Here is a 24,262-nt window from a genome sequence, read left to right on the forward strand (position 1 = left end):
TATCACCAGAAAGCCTTTTTCAGTAAGGGGCACAGCTGCGCCATCTAATTCTGCGCAATGTCTTCCCTGTTCTGAAATCTGGTCCCTTTCAGTCTTTTTCAGGTTATGGAAAAGCTAGCAATCACTCTGAGCTAGGTCACGGAACAGGGAGGCTGTAGAACACAGCCATTTTGCGTTTGAGCAAAAAACTCTAAAAGAATTGAGAATGACGAGTGGGTACATTACAATGGTGAAGGTCCCAACAGCCTGCTGCCCTCTAGTGTGGCCATTTGCATCTCACTGCTTCACAAAGGTGGCACTGAAACTTTTGATAATACTCCTTATTGACGTCAATACCTTCTGGGATGTACTCGTGATGGACAACGTCAATGGGGAAAAAAAAAAAAAAAAAAAAAAAAACTGTCGCGTTACTTTCACACTGCCACAGACCTGCCTCGCTTTTTTGTGTCTTGGGAATAATGGATGCTTCCATTGAAATTAGTGGAGATTTGTTTCTGGGTCGTACCCATAAACCCAGGAATCATCATCAGTGTTCACTGTGTTAAGAAAGTTGGGAGTGCTGTTCACAGCGTCCAACACGTCCTGTGCAATCTCTCGAATGATGTTGCTTCTGCTCAGTCGATCGCAACTTTGCCACAAATTTTGCCGAGATCCTCCCGACGTCCAAATATTTTGTTAAAATGGAATGAATGGATCTACTACTAATTTTAACCTTTTATGCAAGTTCCCTGATTGTGATTCATCTACCCTGAATTACCAGAGTCCTTACACGACCAGTAACAACTCCATTTGCACGTGTTGAGGGCCTACCTAAATACGCATCACTCTTCACTGGTGAGCACCATCTTTGAAGCAGTTGCACCACTCTTTATGTGTATGGTACCCACTGCTTCCTCCCCAAACACTTGTCAAATCTTGCGGTCCGGTCGAACTTCAGAATCGCCAAGCTTAAACAAAATTTGGTGCAACAATTTTGTTCCACTTTTTTCCACAATAGAAGATCGAACGACTAACACTACCGCACATTTACTTGTCGACAGCTAGCCAACAGCTGGCCGTTTCTGCAGTCGTGGAAAAAAAAAAAATAAAAAAATAAAAAAAAAAAAAATAAAACAAATAAAAAAATAAAATAAAAAAAATAAAAAAAATCGGGCTTACGGTCTGTGTATGCCAACAGACAGAGAGCGTGTGGGCACTGATACCATTGTTGGTTTCAACAATAAAAAATAAGGTTGGATACTTTTAGAACAGCCCTCATATTATTGAAACAATACTTATTTAAAAAACACAACTCATACTTTCGATGAGCGGAGCACTCACCTGCCGCCGCTCGGGGTCCTTGATGAGCAGCATCTTCCCACTGTCCCTCGAGCTGAAAAACGTGCGGAGCCTCTTATGAGCTCCGACAGAGCATATCAAAAGACCCTTCTCGATGAGCCGTGGTTCTGCCAAGATCTCCCAAGGGTATCCCCATTCAACCTGGAAGGCCATTTACTTTACGTTAGATGATGCATAATGTCAACTTCAATCCGGCATGCAGCATGTAAAATTTATAGTGAGCACTGAAAAATAAGTGCAAGTGGAAAATAAAACAAAATTAAATGATTAGCTATTTACCTGCCACGCTCCAAATAGGTCGTGCACTATGTACATTATCCTTTTATCTGTCAGAAGGACGACATCTTTCTCGATAGTCATGTGGGCGACATAGGTATCAGTTGATGCGTATTTATTTTTTTCCACTTCCTGGAACACACAGAGAGTGTAAACATCAGACAGTTTTCATTTTGACATGTGAACAAATAATTTTCACCTCATGAAAGGGCAGAACAAGACAGCACTCACAGACAAATCAGGATACACCTAACTATTGTCATAAATTTGAGTTAAATTGTTACTGACATAATACTGGAAAGTACTGAGTCGAATACAAATAATGGAAAGAGTAAAAGTAATGTCTCATTGCGTAGCTGAGATATTGAGCACACAGGAAGAACACAAGACTGAAAACATATCTCAGCTTTCCAGAAGTCATCAATTATAAAAATTTGCTAAGGTTGTAAAAAAGGAAACAACAAACCAGTTGCAGGACCTGTGTCCCACCTTCAGGTGTCTCAGCAAAAACATTCCCTAATTAGCGACTCAAAATCTGCACAGTATGTCCATATTTTATCAACGGTTACAAATAATAATAGTTGCCAATGTCCCGTGAAGAGAAATGTGTGTCAAATGATTGCTAGCACGGGCATTGGGACATGCAATGCTATTTTAATTTGCATAGCAAATTAGTGAATCTTTGCACAGATGCACCTTAAGATGGGACACAGGTCCATAAACTGGTTGTGCTTTCCTTTTTAGAAACAAATAATTTTTAAAACTGTAGTGGATTTTACTGTTGATGACGAATACCAACAGTTGTGGATGTACCATCAAGAGAAACAGGTGTCCTTCCCGAATTGTCTGATATATTTCAAAGGAGGAGGAAAATTATGTTGATGGTATGGACAAAATGAATAATTCTCAGAAAATATGGCACCATTCAGGATAAAACAGGACAAGACACTACCACTACAGGCCATTCTTTTACAACTGCAGGTCTTACCAACTTAGCTAAGAGGGAGAATAACTCTGTACCACAAATGCAGTCACATACAATTACTGTCATGGCAAAGCACATGGAAATGAATGCAGAGTTAGGGAAATGTACAGAGAACTTCGTAATTTTTTTATTATATTGTTGAGTTACTGTGTAATATATTCAAATAATCTGACGATGACTTAGAAATAAGGTGAAAACTGCTAATGATAGCATATGCGACACCTCAGGCTGAAGCCTATAATAAAAGTTGGCCAAGTGTGAGCACGACTCGTGCACAGAAGGTGCTGTACAAACCTAATTGTTACAGTGCGAAAGCACTGTAAAAATATGTCCGATAAGGCCACACACAGAATCGTAGTTTGAGGGGGGGGGGGATGTGTCTTGGCACTCTCTTGCTATTTGAGTTACGAACATGGGGTGAAAAGTTTTTGGTTTAACCTAGGCCAATGGCCATTTGCCATTTGTATAGCCATTCAAAGATGTCTTAGTGTAGCTATGTTACGGTATATTAACAGTGTTCTGATTAATGGAGATGGGGTGGTACCCAGGCAAATTGGGCAAACTAATTAATTTGTTTTGCAAAATATTTTAATTGGGCAAAAATTAATGTTCAGCCGGCATATGTGTATCATTACGATTTTACATGCAAAAACAGTCACCCTTATATAACTCCGGACTGAAGCGAGACTGGCGGCTCAAATTTGCGCCACCGGTGCATCGGACCTACACCTAAGATAAGTCATAACAGTTTGAAAAAATCTCACTTTGTTTGGAGTTACATATAAAAAACATGTTCTTCTGGGAGGTTTTTGAAGCTCGCCATTTCTATACTTTAAACTTGTATGATCTAGCTTTTTTTTATTTTACATTAAAAAAAATTGAGTTTTTTATGAATGTCTCTTCAATATTTGAGACTTTTGTGAATCAGTTCAAATTTATTAAGAATGTAGACAAATACTGCTTACTTGTCGTCTTGTTTTGTGAAAGCTTTATCAGTTGCCACAATATAAGAAACATGGTTCAAAAGACAATTAAAAATCTTATACTGTATCAGCTTTCACCCAAAACAACAAAGATCTTAGAAAATGTAACAGACTTACTATGGAGACTGCCTACACTATGCTTGTCCGTCCTCTTTCAGGATATGCTGCGTGTTGTGGGATCCTTACTACACAGGGCTCACCGAGTACATCAAAAAAGTTCAAAGAAAGGCAGCAAGTTTTGTATTATCACGAAATATGGGAGAGAGTTTCAGAGAAATGATACACGATTTGGGCTGGAAATCATTAAAAGAAAGGCATTTTTCGCTGTGACGGACTCTTCTCACAAAATTCCAATCATCAACTTTCTCCGCCAAATGCAAAAATATTTTGTTGACACCGACCTACATAGGGAGGAACAATCACCACAATAAAATAAGGGAAATCAGAGATCATATGGAAAGATGTGTGTGTTCATTCTTTCCATGTTTTATACGAGACTGGAATAATAGAGAACTGTGGAGGTGGTTCGATGAACCCTCTGCCAGGCACTCGAATGTGACTTGCAGAGTATCCACGTAGATGTAGATGTAGGTTTAATGTCAAAACTGTGGTAGAGTAGAAGCTGAAAACCAGTCCGAGAGACAGACAACAACGTGATCCCATAAGGGTTTTGTTTTTACCAAGTGAGGTATGGAACACTAAAAACTAAATAAAACGTGGAAACTAGTGCCACAGTCGGCTCAGTCAGGTGCCAGCTATCAGGGCAATTGTGCAGGTGTGCATAAATACCCAATATCAGTTTTAAAAAATCATACCCTGGAAACTATTACACATAGAACATTAGGACTTCTTGTGAAATGTTTACCAGCTCTCAACATTTCTTTCTGTTAAGCCTTAATTTGAATGTATGCTTCACTCATCACTCACAAAACACAGGAGCAAATAGAGAGTTCTGCCTACGTACGAATGAGTATTGCAGTGTCAACAGTTCCAATTGTTTCATTGCTTTGTGAAGAAAGGATAACGCTGTCACTGTCTTACGTTAAATACACACGTTTCTCAACATACACCCGGCAAAAGAAGTCTTAATGGCCTGACATCAGGGGAGGCCAGGGAACGTGAGGTGGAACCCTCATGACTCATGTTGACTAGATACTCTCTTTGAAATTCTGAAGATACACTGTGTGATCAAAAGTGACCTCAGTAGTCATTAGACATCGTGAGAGAACAGAATGGGGCGATCCAAGGAACTCACGAATGTGATCAGGTTATTGGATGTCACTTGTGTCATACGTCTGTACGCGAGATTTCTGCACTCCTAAAAATCCCTAGGTCCACTGTTTCCGATGTGATAGTGACGTGGAAATGTGAGGGACACGTACAGCACAAAAGTGTACAGGCCGACCTCGTCTGTTGACAGAGAGACCGCCGACAGTTGAAGAGGGTCATAATTTGTAATAGGCAGACATCTATCCAGACCACCACACAGGAATTCCAAACCGCATCAGGATCCACTGCAAGTACTATGACAGTTAGGCGATAAAACTTTGATTTCATGGCTGAGTTGCTGGTGATAAGCCACAAATTAACGCCAGTAAATGCCAAACGATGCCTCGCTTGGTGTAAGGAGCATAAACATTGTATGGCGAATTCCCGGTGAACATCATCTCGCAGTGTGTGTAGTGCCAACAGTAAAATTCGGAGGCGGTGGTGGTGTTATGGTGTGATCATGCTTTTCATGAAGGGGACTTGCACCCCTTGTTGTTTTGCGTGGGACTATCACAGCACAGGCCTACACTGATGTTTTAAGCACCTTCTTGCTTCCCACTGTTGAAGAGCAATTCGTGGATGGCAATTGCATCTTTCAACACCATCGAGCACCTGTTCATGCTGCATGGTCTGTGTCAGAGTGGTTACATGACAATAAAATCATTGCAATCGACTGGCCTGCGCAAAGTCCTGACCTGAATGCTACAGATTTGGGATGTTTTGGAGCACTGACTTCATGCCAGGCCTTACCGACCGACGTCGATAGCTCTCCTCAGTGCAGCACTCCGTGAAGAATGGGCTGCCATTCCCAAAGAAAGCTTCCAGCAGCAGAGTGAACATATGCGTGTGAGTGGAAGCTGTCATCAAGGGTAAGGGTGGTTGGTTGGTTGGTTTGGAGAAGGAGACCAGACAGCGTGGTCATCGGTCTCATCGGATTAGGGAAGGACGGGGAAGGAAGTCAGCCGTGCCCTTTCAGAGGAACCATCCCGGCATTTGCCTGGAGTGATTTAGGGAAATCACGGAAAACCTAAATCAGGATGGCCGGACGCGGGATTGAACCGTCGTCCTCCCGAATGCGAGTCCAGTGTGGGTAAGGGTGGGCCAACACCATACTGAATTCCAGCATTACCGATGGAGGGTGCCACAGATTTGTAAGTCATTTTCAGCCAGGTGTCCAGATAATTTTGATCACATAGTGTAGCAGGGAACACATACAGGGAGCAAAAGGCTACTTACAACTTATACAGAAACCAGACGGCAGCTATCAGAGTTGAGGGGTATAAAAGAGAAGCGAGATTGAGAAGGGAGTGAGACAGGGTTGTATCCTATCCCCGAAGTCATTCAGTCTATACACTCAACAGGCAGTAAAGGAAACCAGTGAAAAATATGGAGAAGAAACTAAAATTCAGGAAGAAGAAATAAAAAAACTGAGGTTTGCCCATGACATAGCAATTGTCAGAGACAGCAAAGGACTTTAAAGAGCAGTTGAACAGAGCAGATAGTGTCTTTAAAGGAAGATATGTTATGAACATCAAGAAAAGCAAAACAAGGATAAATGAATTCAGTCAAACTAGATCAGATGATGCTGAGAGAATCAGACCAGGAAATTTATAGCTGAAGTAGAGAGGATATAAAATGTAGACTGCCAATGGGAAGGAAAGAGTTTCTGAAGAAGAGAAATTTGTTAACATCAAATACAAGTGTTAGGTAGCCTTTTCTGAAGGTATTTGTCCATAGTGTTGCCAAGTATGGGAGGAAATTTGGATGATAAATAGTTTAGACAGAAAGAGAACACGAGGCTTTCTATAAATGGTATTTGGTGCTAGATGGGTCGAACACACAACTATTCAGTATGGCCTGTATTGCCCTAAATTTAGTGAATTAAAGACAGTCGAAAATTTTAGAAGTCAATTTTCTCGGGAATTATTGATAGTTGCACTGAAGTGTTTTGGGGAAATTGCTATTTGAGTTCTGAACTTCATGCAGCATAAATATATAACATTAGAAAAACCCGATTGCCACGTGGTTTTCTTGTCAGTCACTGCTATTACATGGATTGTCAACTTCACAGCATAATAATGTCTCCAATTATCGTGCTTCAGAATTGACACTTTCATTCTCAGCTACTATAGCTCCTCACTTTACTTCTTTATCTGATGTATCGATAACCCTTTTAATCTCCAAATTCTGTGGTTTCTGGGAAGTTCAATACTATTTTTCTGCATACAGAGAAACCTCTTTTTTCCAGGAAAATAGACACAATACACACAATCGTCACAAACAAACATGTTTCCATTTGTTGAACACATGTAAATTGAGAGCCTTTATAAATGTTAAGAAATATTATGTTGCCAGACTTTTATCCAGTATTCACATTAGAGAGGGCAGCTGCCAGTAACCACCGATCCCTACACAGGTTTCCTTAACGATAGCAACACACAGGGTACGGACGGGTGGAACTTGCCTGCAGTAGCTTATTGCCCTCTGCCTCCTCACGGATGTACGGCCGCAGCAGGCCGTCCGGCCGGAAGAAGCGCGGCGGGCGTAACCTCAGCACCTCGTCACCCACTTCGGTGACACTGCAATGTGGGAAAATGTGTCAACACTATGACATTACAAAATGTTACAAACAACTTAATTTTTCCACAGATACACAAATAGCAATGTACCCTTTACATAATATGTCATTATTCCATCCTGGATTTTCCATTTTTTTATGAATATTTATTTATATTTGTAGGTTATAAATATGTGAGTGAAGTGTGCTTTGACATGAGTATCAGATGTGGCAAAATATATGCATTTAAGTATTAGTTGAAGTATTGAAATTGTGCATGAATCAAGAGGTCACAAAGTGGCTGGATGGATTTATAAAATGTTGCATCATACGAGATGTGACAATAAAGTAGTGGGTCTGATGTGAAAAAAAATGTTGCTTATCGTTTTAGTCAAGTTTAGTGTTGTCTCCTTCAAAGTAGTTCCCTTCTGATTGCACACACCTTTTCCAGCGCTTCTGCTACTGATGGTAACATTTCTGGAACTCATCCTCTGTAATATCCTCCAAGACGCTCATCACAGTTTTTTGGACATCTTGTATTGCTTGAAAATGGTGTCCCTTGACCGCCGTTTTGACTCTTGGAAACAGAAAAAATTCGCACAGAGGGATATCTGGCTGTGGTTGTACTGAAACTTGTTTTGAGGTTAAAAATTGCTGTACTGACAGAGCAGTACGGGATGGCGCATTATCGTGATGCAGAATCCAATTATCAGGTATGATGGCATGGACGTGAAGAACTCTTATGAAGTAATTCTAAAATTTCTCTGTAGTACCGTATTCACTCAAATCTAAGCCGCACCCGAAAAATGAGACTCGAAACTGAGGGAAAGAAATTTTCCCGAATCTAAGCCGCACCTGGAATATGAGACTCGAAATTCAAGGGGAGAAAAAAGTTTTAGGCCGCACCTCCAAATCGAAACAAAGTTGGTCCATTGTAACATGAGACACAATTTAGGCTGAATGAATGACGATACAGCTACAGTAGTTCGGTTCGAGTCTTAAGTTTAGAAATTAAGCTTTACCAGGTAGCCATTGCTATGCGTCAGGCGCTCCGTCCGTATTTATACAGATACCCTTCCTTTTTCACGTGCTTCATCTGGTTTGAATCGATTGCTTATTTTGCTTTGATCTGATAAGTGCCGTTCTCTTTGTTATAGGTGTTTACGTCACTCCAAGCTGAAAATGCATTACTGTACTGTGTCATGCATTGTTTGTTGCATTCTGAAGCTCGCGGCATGGCTTGCTTTTGTGCGCACTACCGCCGCTTACAATTTAAAAAAAAAAAGGAGAGGAATCGTCTCATTAGCGAAACAATGGCAAGAGACTGCTATTTTTTGTTACTTACACTGCTGCTTTCTTTGATAATGATCAACAAGAACCAAATAATAGACTACGTATGATAGATGATGTTCTAAACGAGAGTTTAGCGAAAATTTTTCTCCGTTTCAAAATCTTTGCAGATGCCTCTTTAGTACATTACATTCTGCACAGAGCCATCTTAGATTTAAAAATCTAGTCAATTGCCGTGCTTCATTTCTGACTGTATCACTATTAGGCACACGAATAATACAAATATAAACATTACATGACATGTATATTCTTCCGCGTCTGCTGTTGTCTCACTCTAGTTTTGTAGTTTATTAGGCAGACAGGATTTAAATGAGATAGCAGCAAACACGAAACACATACATAGTAAAATGTTTATATTCGAATTATTCTTATGGTGAAGAGAATACTGCATGTGATTCACAATTCATAAAAGTTCCTATTAGCAACCATCTCTTCTCACAGGTAGGAAAAAATTCAGATCATAGATTGGCCATATTGACAAACATCCCAAACAGTCTTGCCAGTCGGATTTTCGTAGTACATTGAAATGCTGCTACATTCGAAGATGAACAATACGGAATTTGTATTTACTTTGTTGGATAATGTATGAAAATGCAGTGGTCGAAACTCAGGGCGGCAAAAAAAGCTCGTCTTCCACATTTTTTTTTAAATTTATTTACTGACGCAGAGGTTTTGGCACCAGTACTTATCTTTGTGCCTGCAAAGCATGCCTGTGTAGCGCTACATATATTCGACGGCAGAAGTTAGTTGTGGCGGCAACTACCAAATTTTTCAGAACTTCCGCTTACTTTGCTCTCGATTCTAAGCCACAGGCAGTTTTTTGGATCACAAAAACGGAAAAAAAGTGTGGCTTAGATTCGAGTAAATACGGTAATATTGGTTAACTGTTTGTTCAGGAGGCACCTACTCTTTATGAACAATTCCCTTGGAATTGGAAGTTGGTGGTCGTCCACTGCGGTCTTCATCTTCAACATTCATTCTGCCTTCACTAAACATTTTATGCCAACAAAAAACTTGAGCTCTTGGCATAACCTCCTCTCTAAAAGCCTTCTGAAGCTTACTGTAAATTGTCATAATGTTTTCACCCAATTTAATGCAAAAAGAAATGGCATACCATTGCACAATATTGTGCAGTTCCATTTCCGTGGCAAGAGACACAAACACGTGTTAACTTATTACAGCACAACTCACGTCTGAGCAGTTGCATCGATGTGCTGCTTGGACTAGAAGCAGCTTATAGACCATGGTCAAAGATATTGTGCCTCCACAAGCCTGCAGGGTTGCCACATCTTGCAAAGAAAATCAGTCTCATTACTTTATTGTCGCACCTCGTGTGTTTATACATCATACATATAAATAAAAATGTAAATGTTTCATTTGTTCAAAATTGTGTGTCTCCAAACGTTCTTGAACATTTGACACAATTCTACATGTAAATACATGCATGTCCTTACGTAACTTGTAAGGACATTATGTGTACAATAAGCTAAAATACTGTTTTGTGTAGCAGTTGTTATGATTGTGACTTTATTTTCATTGGCTATAGGCCTATTTCGGCTCAAAAGCCATTTTCAAGCACTCTGCAACACACAATATGGTATTTAGATCATATATCTGAGAGTTTTCATAATAAATAATTATTTTGTACATTTATTTCAAATTTTGATGAGGAGGGGGGGGGGGTAGATGGAGATGGGGAGGGAAAGAGGAGGAGAAAGGGGAGGAGGGGAGGGGGAGGAGGTGGTTTCATCTGCAGCGGGTTGGCACTGTGGTAAGATATTATGCAGCTCGTGTGTCCACAATTTGCTCTATGAGCATGGGGGACTCTGAATTATTTCAAAATTGTGAATGGAACTTGTGGATGTTTGTGGACTCTTGATTTCAGTCAGGTCATAGAATTTCTCAAGTTAGTTGAAAAGCATTTACAACTTAAAATCAAATACACCAATGGCTGGGATGACATCTCAGCTGAATTCCTGACAGAATGCAGTATATTGGATAAACTTGATTATGGAAACAAAGTTATTGGCACCTTTTCAGGCCTATCCAAGGCCTCTGACTCTATAAATCATTCCATTCTTCTACATAAATTAGAAACTTACGGAGTCAGAGGAGTGGCATTAGATTTGTTAAGATCCTGCCTTGCTGACAGGAGACCATGTGTTGAGCTGCATCATACAAGTGGGGGATATACACAAACAGTAAAATCATCTTATAAAATTATTAACTGTGGAGTCCCTCAGAGAATCATTATTGGGTCGTTTTTGCTTATTGTGTACATCAATGATATAATAATTCCACAAAATTCAAACCTTGTAAATAATGCAGACATATCTCTTTTTAAGCTGGGATTCTACAAAACAGTTAGCAGTGCAAAACAATACAGAAAACATTAGCCTCATTATAGAACAACTCACCAAAAAGAAAAGGCACTAAATAAGGATAAGATAATTCTAATGGATTTTCTGCCAAATTATAAATCAAGAAAAGTGGATACTTAGCCAGACTTATCAGTTGAAACAACTGATAAACACAGATTCCTGGGTACTACAACAGATGAACATCTTACAGGGAAGGAGCACATCAGCTATATGTGTAAAAAAATCTCCTGTAGCACCTACCTGCTAAAACACCTTTCTAGCATAATAGCGCCACCTGTCTTAAGACAAATCTATTTCGGAATCATAAACTCCCACCTACAGTATGGTATCGAGATTTGGGGTGGGGCACCAATGGTATACATGGATAGGGCTTTCAGAGCACAGAAAAAAACCATTAGCATAATAGCTAATATTAGTAGACATCAGTCCTCTAGAGAATAATTCATTACGTATAACATATTAGCATGTATTCATTGTATGTTCTCAGAACTATACTGCTTGTAAAAGAAAATATGGAACATAGTATAACCAATAGTGAAATTGATAACTATGATACAAGAAAAAGAGATGATTACCACATAAAATTTATGTAATAAAAGAGCAACAGATCATAGTCCATTTTCTTCTGGAAGAAATTTTTATAACAGACTGTCAAACAGCTGTGTTGACATATGATGAACACCACATATGTCATTCACCTTCAACATCACCACTTGATGCAATAACACAGACTTTTTCTTTTTTGCTACATTGAGAAAGTACAATATAATTAACAATTCCAGCTTTCTGTATCAGTAGCATTACAAATAAATAGTCCAAGGGGCAGGGGATGTCATGTGGTTGTGACTCTCCCCCCCACCCCCTCCAGACAGTAGACTCACTGTACTAGCCAATGATTGTTATGATTTTATGTTATCATTATAAATTTTTGTTGTCACTGTCATAATCCTAGGACATTAAATGTAGTGTGACACACACACACACACACACACACACACACACACACACACACACACACACACACACACACACTCACTCTTTTATTTGTTTATTTGCAGGTTAGAGGGTGTTAGTGGTGGGAGATTAAGTCAAAAACTGCTACCCTCCCCTCCCCACAACTGAGCTCTAGATCCACACCTATCGGAAATGAACTTTAAACTTGGCAGTGGATATGTTATGAAGTGACCAGAACTGCCTAGGACACACACTCACCGCTTGACAGCATCTAGTGAGCCACTGGCAAAGTCGATGACACCGGCCGTGGGTCTCGTGACCAGGCCGACCATGCCCTTGCCGACACCCTTGAAGAAACCTTCTACGCCTTCCTCCCTGGCTCCTGAGATGGGTTTGGTAAACACACCGGTCACTCCATCAACTACACCCTGCAAAAGGAAAGCAATTGTTTTATCTTACACTGATACAGTCTGTCAAGTAAGACCACGATTGGCATTACACAGCCAGAAAAAGATATCATCTTATTTCTTTCAGAGCACAATAAAAGAAACCTTTGTCCTTCATGCACAGAGGAAGACTGCACTGTAGTTCCTTCTCTAGATTGTCGCACAGATGACAAAATGGTAGATATCGAAATAGACGACAGAGGGATAGAGAAACAATTAAATTCGGTCAAAAGAGAAAAGGCCTCTGGACCTGATGGGATACCAGTTCGATTTTACACAGAGTACGCGAAGGAACTTGCCCCCCTTCTTGCAGCGGCGTACCGTAGGTCTCTAGAAAAGCGTAGCGTTCCAAAGGATTGGAAAAGGGCACAGGTCATCCCCGTTTTCAAGAAGGGACGTCGAACAGATGTGCAGAACTATAGACCTATATCTCTAACGTCGATCAGTTGTAGAATTTTGGAACACGTATTGTGTTAGTGTATAATGACTTTTCTGGAGACTAGAAATCTACTCTGTAGGAATCAGCATGGGTTTCGAAAAAGACGGTCATGTGAAACCCAGCTCGCGCTATTCGTCCACGAGACTCAGAGGGCCATAGACACGGGTTCACAGGTAGATGTTGTGTTTCTTGACTTCCGCAAGGCGTTCGATACAGTTCCCCGCAGTCGTTTAATGAACAAGGTAAGAGCATATGGACTGTCAGACCAATTGTGTGATTGGATTGAAGAGTTCCTAGATAACAGGACGCAGCATGTCATCTCAATGGAGAGAAGTCTTCTGAAGTAAGAGTGATTTCAGGTGTGCCGCAGGGGAGTGTCATAGGACCGTTGCTATTCACAATATACATAAATGACCTGGTGGATGACATCGGAAGTTCACTGAGGCTTTTTGCGGATGATGCTGTAGTGTATCGAGAGGTTGTAACAATGGAAAATTGTACTGAAATGCAGGAGGATCTGCAGCGAATTGACGCATGGTGCAGGGAATGGCAATTGAATCTCAACGTAGACAAGTGTAATGTGCTGCGAATATACAGAAAGATAGATCCTTTATCATTTAGCTACAAAATAGCAGGTCAGCAACTGGAAGCAGTTAATACCATAAATTATCTGGGAATACGCATTAGGAGTGATTTAAAATGGAATGATCATATAATGTTGATTGTCGATAAAGCAGATGCCAGACAGATTCATTGGAAGAATCCTAAGGAAATGCAATCCGAAAACAAAGGAAGTAGGTTACAGTACACTTGTTCGCCCACTGCTTGAATACTGCTCAGCAGTGTGGGATCCGTACCAGATAGGGTTGATAGAAGATATAGAGAAGATCCAACGGAGAGCAGCGCGCTTCGTTACAGGATCATTTAGTAATCGCGGAAGCGTTACAGAGATGATAGATAAACTCCAGTGGAAGACTCTGCAGGAGAGATGCTCAGTAGCTCGGTACGGGCTTTTGTCAAAGTTTCGAGAACATACCTTCACCGAAAAGTCAAGCAGTATATTGCTCCCTCCTACGTATATCTCGCGAAGAGACCATGAGGATAAAATCAGAGAGATTAGAGCCCACACAGAGGCTTACCGACAATCCTTGTTTCCACGAACAATACGAGACTGGAATAGAAGGGAGAACTGATAGAGGTACTCAAGGTACCCTCCGCCACACACCGTCAGGTGGCTTGCGGAGTATGGATGTAGATGTAGATGTAGATGCAATGTCCATAAAGCATTAGTTTACTCTAAATTCTTGACTGAGATGTAAGTCCTGTGCACTGTCAAAGTTGTGCATATTTTTAACCAATTTATTACATGTTGCCTACTTTTACACAAATAACTTTCATTTCTTCACATATGTAGATGCTGCAGCATGACTATTTTCAGACTTTTGGCTGGCTACAGAGAAACACAGCCTCAAAATGGGACACGTAAGCTCCACTCACATCTCCTCTTGTGTGTGTTAGTCAAGAATTCAGAGTAAACAAATGCTTTATGAACATTGTGTTAAGGACAAAGGTTCCTTCTCTTTGGCTGTGGAAGAAGAGAGGTGATGTTTTTTAGCTTCTGTGTGCAATTCCGACAACACTCTCCCTTACCACACTGTGTATGGAACTAGTTTGTGATTTATAAGTCTTTGCAAAGTTTCCAAACCACTAGTCCACCTCTGTCACAATCATGTTAAAATTACCCTCTCGTTAGTAGAATGAGAAATTCTGTGAATGGTACTTCGAGGTACATCTTTTGAAAATATTTTTTATATTTGTAAAACATTTTAAATTTTGTTTTTGACATGTGCATTGCACATCTACATATACTAGAGAAATACAAAATGAAATAGTGTGAAATGTACAAATAAGGAACGTCTCTAATAATCTCTGTTATAAATAAATGTTAATTTTCCTTTCAATTAGTTTCTGACAACAATTACCTACTAAATATCCAAACAAATTCACAGGCTGTCTTTCCCAACTTCTTTTAAGTATACAAAATTTTTAGTTTTCTGTTTCCTACTCTACATTTAGTTTTCAAGTGAATTTTTGCTGTACAGAAGAGCAAGAGCTTTAAAATTTAAATCTGATGTGTCTTAAAAATTTCAAACAACTAATAATCTTTTGCTGACCAACATATACAGATTTAAAGGACTAAGTTTCCTTGTTACATAACCGTGTTTTATTTTACCTAATATGCAATCACATGGAAGGTTTTTTTTTTTAATTTAAAGATTTTAATGCTACTGGAAAATAATAACAATAATAATAATACATGGATACAGCTTAAATTCTCTGCAAATAACCAAGAGCTGGATAATTAATAGAGATACCACTGAATGTGTGTTAATTACATTACTTTATTAATGCAGATTACCTTAGCATAAATTGAGTGAAAAAGTCTTCTTATAACAACTTCTGAATCATCAGCATAAATATCCTTCAACTTAGATCATATATACAGGGTGTACCTCTTAAATGTTTCAGTGCAAATATCTCTGGAACAACATCAGATATTGAAAATCGACTTTCACATGTATGAAAGTAAGGCAGGGACTCATGAAAGTAAACACTATGAGACATTCTAAAATGTCAGCAATTATTATTTCAATGCAAACTTATGTTTTTTTTTAATTTTTTTTTTAAATGGGCACACTATACCATTTCTAATGCTATCAATAACATGAGAAATCACAAAAAGAATGGCATTGATTACATCACAATATGTCAATTACATCCCGAGAAATTGCACAGCGAAGTCAATGTTTAAGATAAATGAAACGTGCCATTATTGTGCATCATGAGATGCTTATAATCACAATGCGATTGACATACTACGATGCATCAAATGCTATTTACACTGCTATTTAGTGGTCTGGAAACAACACACATGTCCAGTCACGCACAATAAAAAATAAATAAAGGATTTGCAAGTTTGTGCTTTATTGATATACTGGAATACTATAATGGACATATTGGTATCAAACAACCAAATATCAACAGCCAGGGAACAGAGGGTTAAGCATTACAGGCCACTTAGGCAAACAACATTTCCCACAGTCTATTTATGACAAGGGAAGATGATTGTGACAAAGTAGTAAAGTAATATTAGGTAGGGAATAAGTCAAAAAACACATACTGTGGGCAATCATTGTGTTTCACATTTCTGCAGTGTTTCCAGGGAGAAGCATGCAATTCGAGTAATTGGCACGGCACGATGGCGAGTGAACATCTTCACCTGCTGTGGGTGAGCCTTTTATGTTTTTTCATCGCAGTCTGGTGGTATCTCGACTGCCGAGGAGCTGACAGACTCTCAAAGAAGGGAAACAGCAACGAACAAAGGAAGCTCAAAAATGAAATGTCACTTACTTCTTGTCGAGCTTTTGAGGTGGATGTTATATTTAATTTATATCTGCTCCAAGTTACAAAGAAAGTGTCATCTGTATATCCACTGGAACAAATACCAGTCAGCCAATGATGAAGTCATTGATTGTTTTTCCTTCCACCAATAACAGCTGCAAAGGTAAAGAGTTCAAGTCTTTCCATGCTGAGCATGGTTCTACAGAGATCTGCTTTGCAGGACCTCCACACAAAGAAGATCATTAACAGTTACCAAGTTACAATAAAGGTAAATTAACACGATACATCGAGCGACACATCGAACGTGAGTCTTCTGATTTGGCTCCAAACACAAAGGGAGAGAGTAAAAAACATTTCGAGGGGTAAAGAGCAGTTGTGTGAGTGGATATCTGTTTTGTTTCCAGTCCACTGAATAACACTGAAAACAGGAATAAGTACAGCTTTTGTTGCATTGTAGTATGTCAATCACATTGTAATTATGAGCAACTTGGGACTCTTGCTTGTATCTCAGGGTGTGCAACAGTGGGACATCTCATTTATTTCAAGTTTCAACTTCACTTTGGAATTTCTCGGATGCTAACTGACATATTGTGATGCAAACCAATGCCATTCTATTTGTGATTCTTTATGTTATTGATGCCGTAAGAAATAATTAGTGGCATCCATTTTAAAAACATAAGTTTGTGATGAAAGTAATATTTGCTTACGTTTTAGAATGCCTTATAGTATTTACTTTCATGACCCCAATCTTACATTCCATCCCTGAAAGTCTATTTTCAATATCTATTATTGTTCCAGAGATATTTTTGCTTAAACATTTGAATTGATCATGCTATATAGAACCATGAAACAAGGTGGGGGTCACTATTGAGAGTTCAGTTGTTATTGAGGTGTGTGTGTGTGTGTGTGTGTGTGTGTGTGTGTGTGTGTGTGTGTGTGTGTGTGAGAGAGAGAGAGAGAGAGAGAGAGAGAGAGACGTACCATGACCAGGCCCTTGCCGCTCTGTGCCAGGCCCGTCTGCACATTGGGTGCCCGCTGCTGCAACGCCTCACGCCTCTTACGCTGGTACTCCTTGTCGAACGTTAGTGCTGCTAGGCCTTTCCCTGCAGAGTAACATTTCTGGATGTTCACAGTGAAATATAATCACAACAGCATCTTCAGACATTTATGTTATCAAGGTCAAAATTGTAAATGAAACACTGTCTTATGCTTCGTTCTTACTTTCTGTTCATTAATACTCTTCCAGTTCACACATCTTTTTTAATTCCCCAATTTTAATCCATGTCTGCACTCTGGAAACTACCCAGCAATGTCTTATATAGCATCACTGATTTAATTGCAGAGGGGGAAAAACAGAAAAGAAAAGAAAAGGTATATTATGCATTTATTGTTTCAGTAGTTAAGAACAGATTAATTTTTTTGGGAGGGGGCGGGGGTTTGGGAAAACTAACCAGCTCAAATATTTTAGTCTAAAAAAAAAAATCTGTGCCCTAGTGGGAGCTAAAAAGCAACACACAAGTCATTATTTGAAAAGCTACATCGAATGTCTATCATCCAAGCATGCATATACAGGGCGAGTCAGGAGGAGAGGAACATGCTTTGAGGTATGATACTAGTGGTGATTCTGAACAAAAAACTCCTCATAAACTTCTGCCCTTTTCTTAACTGTTTCCAGAAAACCAATGAAAACAACTAGTAATGGGAAACATGTGGCATCATCCTTACTGACCGCGTCAGTATACAGTTCACTTGTGCACAGTGCAGTTGTTTACCACAAATCTCAGTCCAACAGTGCTTGTCATAGTGCACGGTACTACAGTGTTATTACAAGAACAACGAATACAGTTTTGTGTAGTGAAAATGCCACGGATCTTCACACATGCAGAGTATGCTGACGTGGTGCTCGTCTACGGTTTGTCCCGTTGGAATTCCAGACCTGCTCTGCAATAATACCAACAAAGTTTTCCAAATTGCAGAGTGCCAGACAGCAGGGTGTTTAGCGTGAATGTGGTGTGCTTCTCAGCATAAACATTGTCTCTGAACGTCCTGGACAACAAACTCTTACTGAAGTTGAAAATGTTCTTCAAGTAGTGTAACACAACCCTACTACTAGCTCTAGAAGAATTGTTGTGCAGCTCGGTATTCTAGAAAGACGAGTGGCACGCACAGTACACGAGCACGGTCTGTATCCCTTTCATTGGCAGAGTGTACAACATCTGCACGAAGTAGATGCTGCCGCCCAGCAAGAATTCTGTCAGTGGATAACTGCCAACGATCGACTAAGTCCACATATTATGTTCACTGACGAGTCAACATTTACCCGCAATGGAATCGACAAGACGCTCATCTCTCGTGTGTGGGCAAATCAAAATGTGCACACTACTACGGAAATGAATTTTCAATGTTGTTTCTCAGTCAATGTGTGGTGTGGTATTATTGATGACCAAATCATCAGTCCAGTTGCTTTAGATAACCGTCTTACTGGGACACGGTATCTTGAGTTTCTTCAAAATGTGTTACCAGAATACATGGAGGATATCCCTTTGGCAACACGAGCTTGTTTGTACTTTCAGCATGACAGAGTTCCTACACGTGCTGTACAGCCAGTGACACAGTATCTCCACACAACGTATCCTGGTCATGGGATCGGTCACCGTGGGGTCATTGCTTGTCCACAGAGGTCACCCGACCTTACACCATTGGATTACTGTTTGTGGGGGTGGCGGAAGAGCAATGTTTACAAGTACAGAGTGGACAAGAGAGAGGAACTTCTCGCTCATATTTTACGTGATTGTGCCCAGGTAAAGGAATGCAAAACTGAGCTCTGATCAGTGACACGACACCTGTCTACAAGAGCAGCAACATGCGTTGAAGTTGGCGGTGGACTGTCTGAACACCTTCCGTGAGGAAACGTTCCCAATTAAACAAACCATATCATAACAGTATCTTAATTTACCAGTAGTATCACCTATCCAGTAGGATTACCCATCAAAGCATGTATCTTTCCTCCTGACGCACCTTGCATATCTCTCTCTCTCTCTCTCTCTCTCTCTCTCTCTCTCTTTCATAAAAAGAAAATTTGTGCATTTCATTGAAAAATATTTCAAGAAAGTTTGAAATACTGTCTGTTTGAGGCATACAAAAACCAGTGTGCAAATATTAATCAGTGACAGAAAAGAAGAAAGCACAGCTAAAAATGTCATATAGCTTTCCATTAGAATTGTACACAGCATATAATCATTGTCAGAAGAATGGCAAAATCTGCCACCTCCAAAGAAAAGGAAAACTTTTTTGGACACCATTTATAATCTTGGCAACATGGTGTGTTAAAATATGGGAAGGAGTGGTAAATTCAACTTTAAAGACAAGTGTAAAAATGTATATTAGTTCCTTGTAATATTAATCCTCCCTGGGAGGAAAGCCATTTCTTTCTCTCTACACATACTAAGGTGACTATTTCTTATGTGATCAGGAACTTCAAGTGTTCCCATATGTAGCCGAGTGATACACAGTCAAAGGATTTCTTGATGTCCACAAAAACAGTTTTCAGATTTTTAGTCCACAAGATAACAGAGTGATACCTCAGTGGCCCATGATATGTGACACGAAGTTAACATAGTCTGTTCGAGTGTCACTTACCCATGGCACCAGTGATACGGGAGACGGCACCTGCAGCCCCGCCAACCGTGTGTCCGAACAGGCTGCGCACACCCAAAACCAGACCCTCGGCAAACTCCCCTGGACCTTGGATGGCTCCCTGTAGAAAAAGCATTTCAGATGTAAAAAAGATGTATAGTAGATCAAGCAAGAACAAGTAGTCCTTTATACTTTGCACACAGTGGACGAGGGTAGCATTTCTCTTTTTCTGTGCTAATAAAATGAGAAAATTGGTAAAGTCCCTTGAGACATAGAAAGATATACATTGAATTAAAGCACGGCAAGACAGAGGTTCTGAAATTGGGTATGGATTGCGAGGTATATCAGGAGCAGATATAAACTCAGATCATTATTTAGTAATGAAGGAGAGAAGGCTGAAGTTAAAGAGAATATTACGGAAGAATCAATGTCCAAAAGCAGTGGAATACTGAACAGTGAGCATGGTGAAGTGCATTTGAAATTCTCTGAGGCTATAGGCAGTGTTATATTGAATAGCACAGCAAGCAGTTCAGTTGAAGAGGAATTGATATACCTAAAACGGGAGATGAAAGAAGTAGGACAAATGTAGGTATGTGGAAGGTAATTGTGGAGGATCCTCATGTAACAGAAGAAATACTTAAATTTTTCAACAAAAGATGGCAGTACAAACATTTTCATGAGAAATAACAATACTATGAAAAGTAACAATACGAGAGAAGGAAAGTTGCTACTCACCATATAGCGGAGATGCTGAGCTGCCTCACTCACACTCACACTCACACTCACACTCCCTCTCTCTCTCTCTCTCTCTCTCTCTCTCTCTCATGCAAGTGCTTGTGTGTGTGTGTGTGTGTGTGTGTGTGTGTGTGTGTGTGTTTACTGCTGAAAAAGGCCTTAATGGCCGAAAGCTATGTTTTTGTGAATCTTTTTATTGTGCCTATCGCAGCTCAGCAGCTCCGCGATATGATGAGTAGCAACTTTCCTTCTCTCGTACTGTTACATTCCATCCTGGATTTTCCATTGTTTAATACTATGAAAAGGTCAGTTGCTACTGACCATAAAGAGGAAATGCTGAGTTGCAGATAGGTACAACAAAAAGACTGTCAAATAAGTGCACACACACACACACACACACACACACACACACACAGTGTCTGGCCTCGGCAGCAAGAGACTGTGGTCACGCACGTGTGGGTAGCATTTGCGATGAAGGTCATTTTGGGCTGAAAGCATACTTGTCTGACAGTCTTTTCATTGTTTCTATCTGTGAATCAGCATTTCCGCTGTATGCCGAGTAGCAACTTCTCTTTTCATAATATTGTCATTATTTTATACTGGATTTTCCCTTGTTTGATTTTCAGGAGAAAATATAAATATAGCAAGACAAGTCACTAAGGAACAAAATTAGTAGAAAATGCAGGGAAATGAAATGGGCAGCAGGAAAATTATATCAACGATGAGAGTACAAGAGGGAAAACACTGTCGAAGAAAGAGAAGAGAGCAGACAGGTGGAATGAGTACACTGAAGGCTTCTACTAGGAGTGAAGAACTTTCAGGCGATATGATATACGAGGAAATGGAAGTTGATAAGGAAGATATAGAGGATCCAGTATTAAAGTCAGAGTTTGACAAAGGTTTGGAAGATCTGTGAAGGAATTAGGTGGAAGGGATCGATAATACTCTCTTGAAATTTCTAAAATCATTGGGAGGAGTGACAACCAAATGACTATACAAGTTAGTGTGTTGAGTCTATGAGATTGAAGAAATACTGGAAAATTTTATGGTTAGATACTCCCAAAGATAGCATCAAAGTTTTGAAAAATGTTGTCCAGAAAACAGCATTGTTTAAAAAGAGTCTCCAGGAGCTTCTGACGTGAACCACTAGATTAGTTATACACTGACAGAAAAAATATTGCATCACCAAAAAGGAGTTGTGTGACACAAACACTTTCTACATATGAAACATGATGTCTATTCAGATTTCAGGCCAGCCACAGAAGAGTGGCACTTGTAGCAGCACTATGAGAATGCAAATCAGGTTTACTTCAAATACAAAGGGCATTCAAAAAGTTTTGCACAGTCGTCTCTAATTTTTTTATTTTTTGCAGGAGGAGAATGTTCACGAAAAATCTCATACTTGGAACATTTAGCTATAAGTTGGTATATAAAAGTATTTTCTTTTGTTCACAGGTGAGCCATAATGGACCGTGAAGTAGTTGTCAGGTTGCGACAACGGTCGGTGATGGAGTTCCTCTTCCTAGACTCTGCCCCATCGATTCACAGGAGGCTGCTCCCTGCTTACGGGGAGGACACAGTGGATCACAGCAGTATCCAGCGATGGTTGCAGAGGTTTAAAGAAGGCGATTTCTCTCTACTGGACAATCCACGATGCGGTAGACCATCGACGGCAGTGAGTGGTGTGAATAAGGAAACCATTGATCAAATCATCCAAACAGACAGATGTGTGACGACACGAGAGCTTGCTGAAATGACTCGTTTGTCATTGGGTAATGTGGTATCACTGGTACAGTCAATCATTATCATCATCAGTTATCTGCTATATTAGCAGGTCCTTTGCCTCTCCATTTTCTGCGATCCATTGCTTCCTTCTTAAGGCTGCTGTATGTTGTACCGTCCATCATGTCATCCAGTATCTCGAATCTCTTCCTTCCTCGCTTCCTTTTCCCTTCTACATAACCTTCTAAAACTGTTTTTATCAGTCCGTCATTCTTTCTTAATATATGCCCAATCCAATTTCTTTTTCTTCTCTTTATTACATCTAGTAACTGTCTTTTCTCTCCCACACTTCTCAGTACCTCTTCATTTTTTACTCTGTCCATCCAACTTATTCTTTCCATCCTCCGCCATGTCCAGATCTCTGTCTTTTTTCCTCATAGTCCATGTTTCAGCGCCATATAGAAGAACACTCCATACAAGACATTTTATGAGTCTCTTTCAGAGTTCTCTGTCCAGACCGCTGCAGAAAATTCTCCTTTTCTTATAAAACACCTGTTTTGCCATTACTATCCTTGTTTTAATTTCTGTGGTGCACTTCCAGTCAGTGTCTATCCTGCTTCCAAGATACTTAAAGTTTTGCACCTGTTCTAGTATTTCTCCATTCAGCTTAATTTTTATTTCCTTATTTCCTCCTATTGCCAATACTTTTGTTTTATTTGTGTTAATTTTCATTCCATACTTTTTTTCCGTTAGTTGCAATGGTGTCCACCAAATCCTGTAATTCTTTTACCCCTGTGGCTAGAAGGACCATGTCATCAGCACATCTCAAGCACCCTACTCTTCTTCCTCCAATTTCTACTCCTTTGTCATCTAATGAGCATTGGTCAATCATATTTTCCAAGTAGAGGTTGAAAAGAGTAGGTTATAGACAGCATCCTTGTCTAACTCCTTTTCCTAGTCTGATCCAGTTTGTACTTTCTCCTCTCACTTTAACTGAAACTTTTTTATTAAGATATGAGTTTATAAGTCTTCTGGTTTTCCAGTCCACTCTCTTTTCCCTCATTATAGTCACCAGCTTGTCCCAAACCACAATGTCAAATGCCTTTTCTAGATCGATGAAGCACATATATAGGTTTCTTCCTTTTTCAATAAACCTTTCTCCCAAGATTCGTAGGAGCCCTATTGCATCTCTGGTGCCCGTATTCCATCTAAAGCCAAACTGCTCCTCGCCAAGATTCTCCTCCATTACTTTTTCAAGTCTTTTGTTAATTATTCTTAACATCACTTTGGCTGCATGTGAAATGAGGCTGATTGTCCTGCGCTCACTGCATTTCTTGGTTCCTTGTTTTTTCGGTAATGGAATCATTACTGTTGTCAGAAAGTCCTCAGGCCATTCACCACTGTCATATTTTATTACATAACCTCAATATTTCTCTTATTCCATCTTGTTTCAAGTATTTTAGTATTTCTCCTGGTATTTTATCTGTACCTACCGCTTTGCAATTTTTCATTGCAGCTATGGCAGACTTTACTTCTTCCATTATGATGGTTGGTCCTTTCTCGTCATCACATACACTGCCATGTGATTCAAGTTCCAGAGTTTCTGGTTTGCTATTTGTGTCATATAGCTCTTTTAGATATTCTTCCCACCTCTGGAGGATATCGTCACGATCTTTGTACACTACCTCTTCGTCTTTACTCAAAATTTCCATAGTAGCACTTCCTGCTCTGTTTTGTTCCCATGCCATAGTCTTTACTCTGTTGTATAGTAAGTCGTATCTTCCCTTCC

The 24,262-nt window shown here is 39.8% G+C and overlaps 1 protein-coding gene across 1 annotated transcript in view; it reads right to left on the reverse strand.

Annotated features, from left to right (window-relative positions):
- Nucleotides 1-24,262, reverse strand: part of LOC126109417 (intermembrane lipid transfer protein Vps13) — a 443,304-nt gene that overhangs the window by 11,173 nt on the left and 407,869 nt on the right. Inside the window, exons 56-61 of the mRNA XM_049914452.1 lie at nucleotides 20,020-20,137; nucleotides 17,362-17,483; nucleotides 12,352-12,521; nucleotides 7,316-7,430; nucleotides 1,618-1,746; nucleotides 1,321-1,479 (exon numbers count right to left, since the gene is read on the reverse strand). Coding sequence (XP_049770409.1) covers nucleotides 1,321-1,479; nucleotides 1,618-1,746; nucleotides 7,316-7,430; nucleotides 12,352-12,521; nucleotides 17,362-17,483; nucleotides 20,020-20,137 — 813 coding nt within the window. The remainder of the gene's footprint in view (nucleotides 1-1,320; nucleotides 1,480-1,617; nucleotides 1,747-7,315; nucleotides 7,431-12,351; nucleotides 12,522-17,361; nucleotides 17,484-20,019; nucleotides 20,138-24,262) is intronic.

This window comes from Schistocerca cancellata, chromosome 12 (genome assembly GCF_023864275.1).
Source record: "Schistocerca cancellata isolate TAMUIC-IGC-003103 chromosome 12, iqSchCanc2.1, whole genome shotgun sequence".
Classification (NCBI taxonomy): Eukaryota; Metazoa; Arthropoda; class Insecta; order Orthoptera; family Acrididae; genus Schistocerca; species Schistocerca cancellata.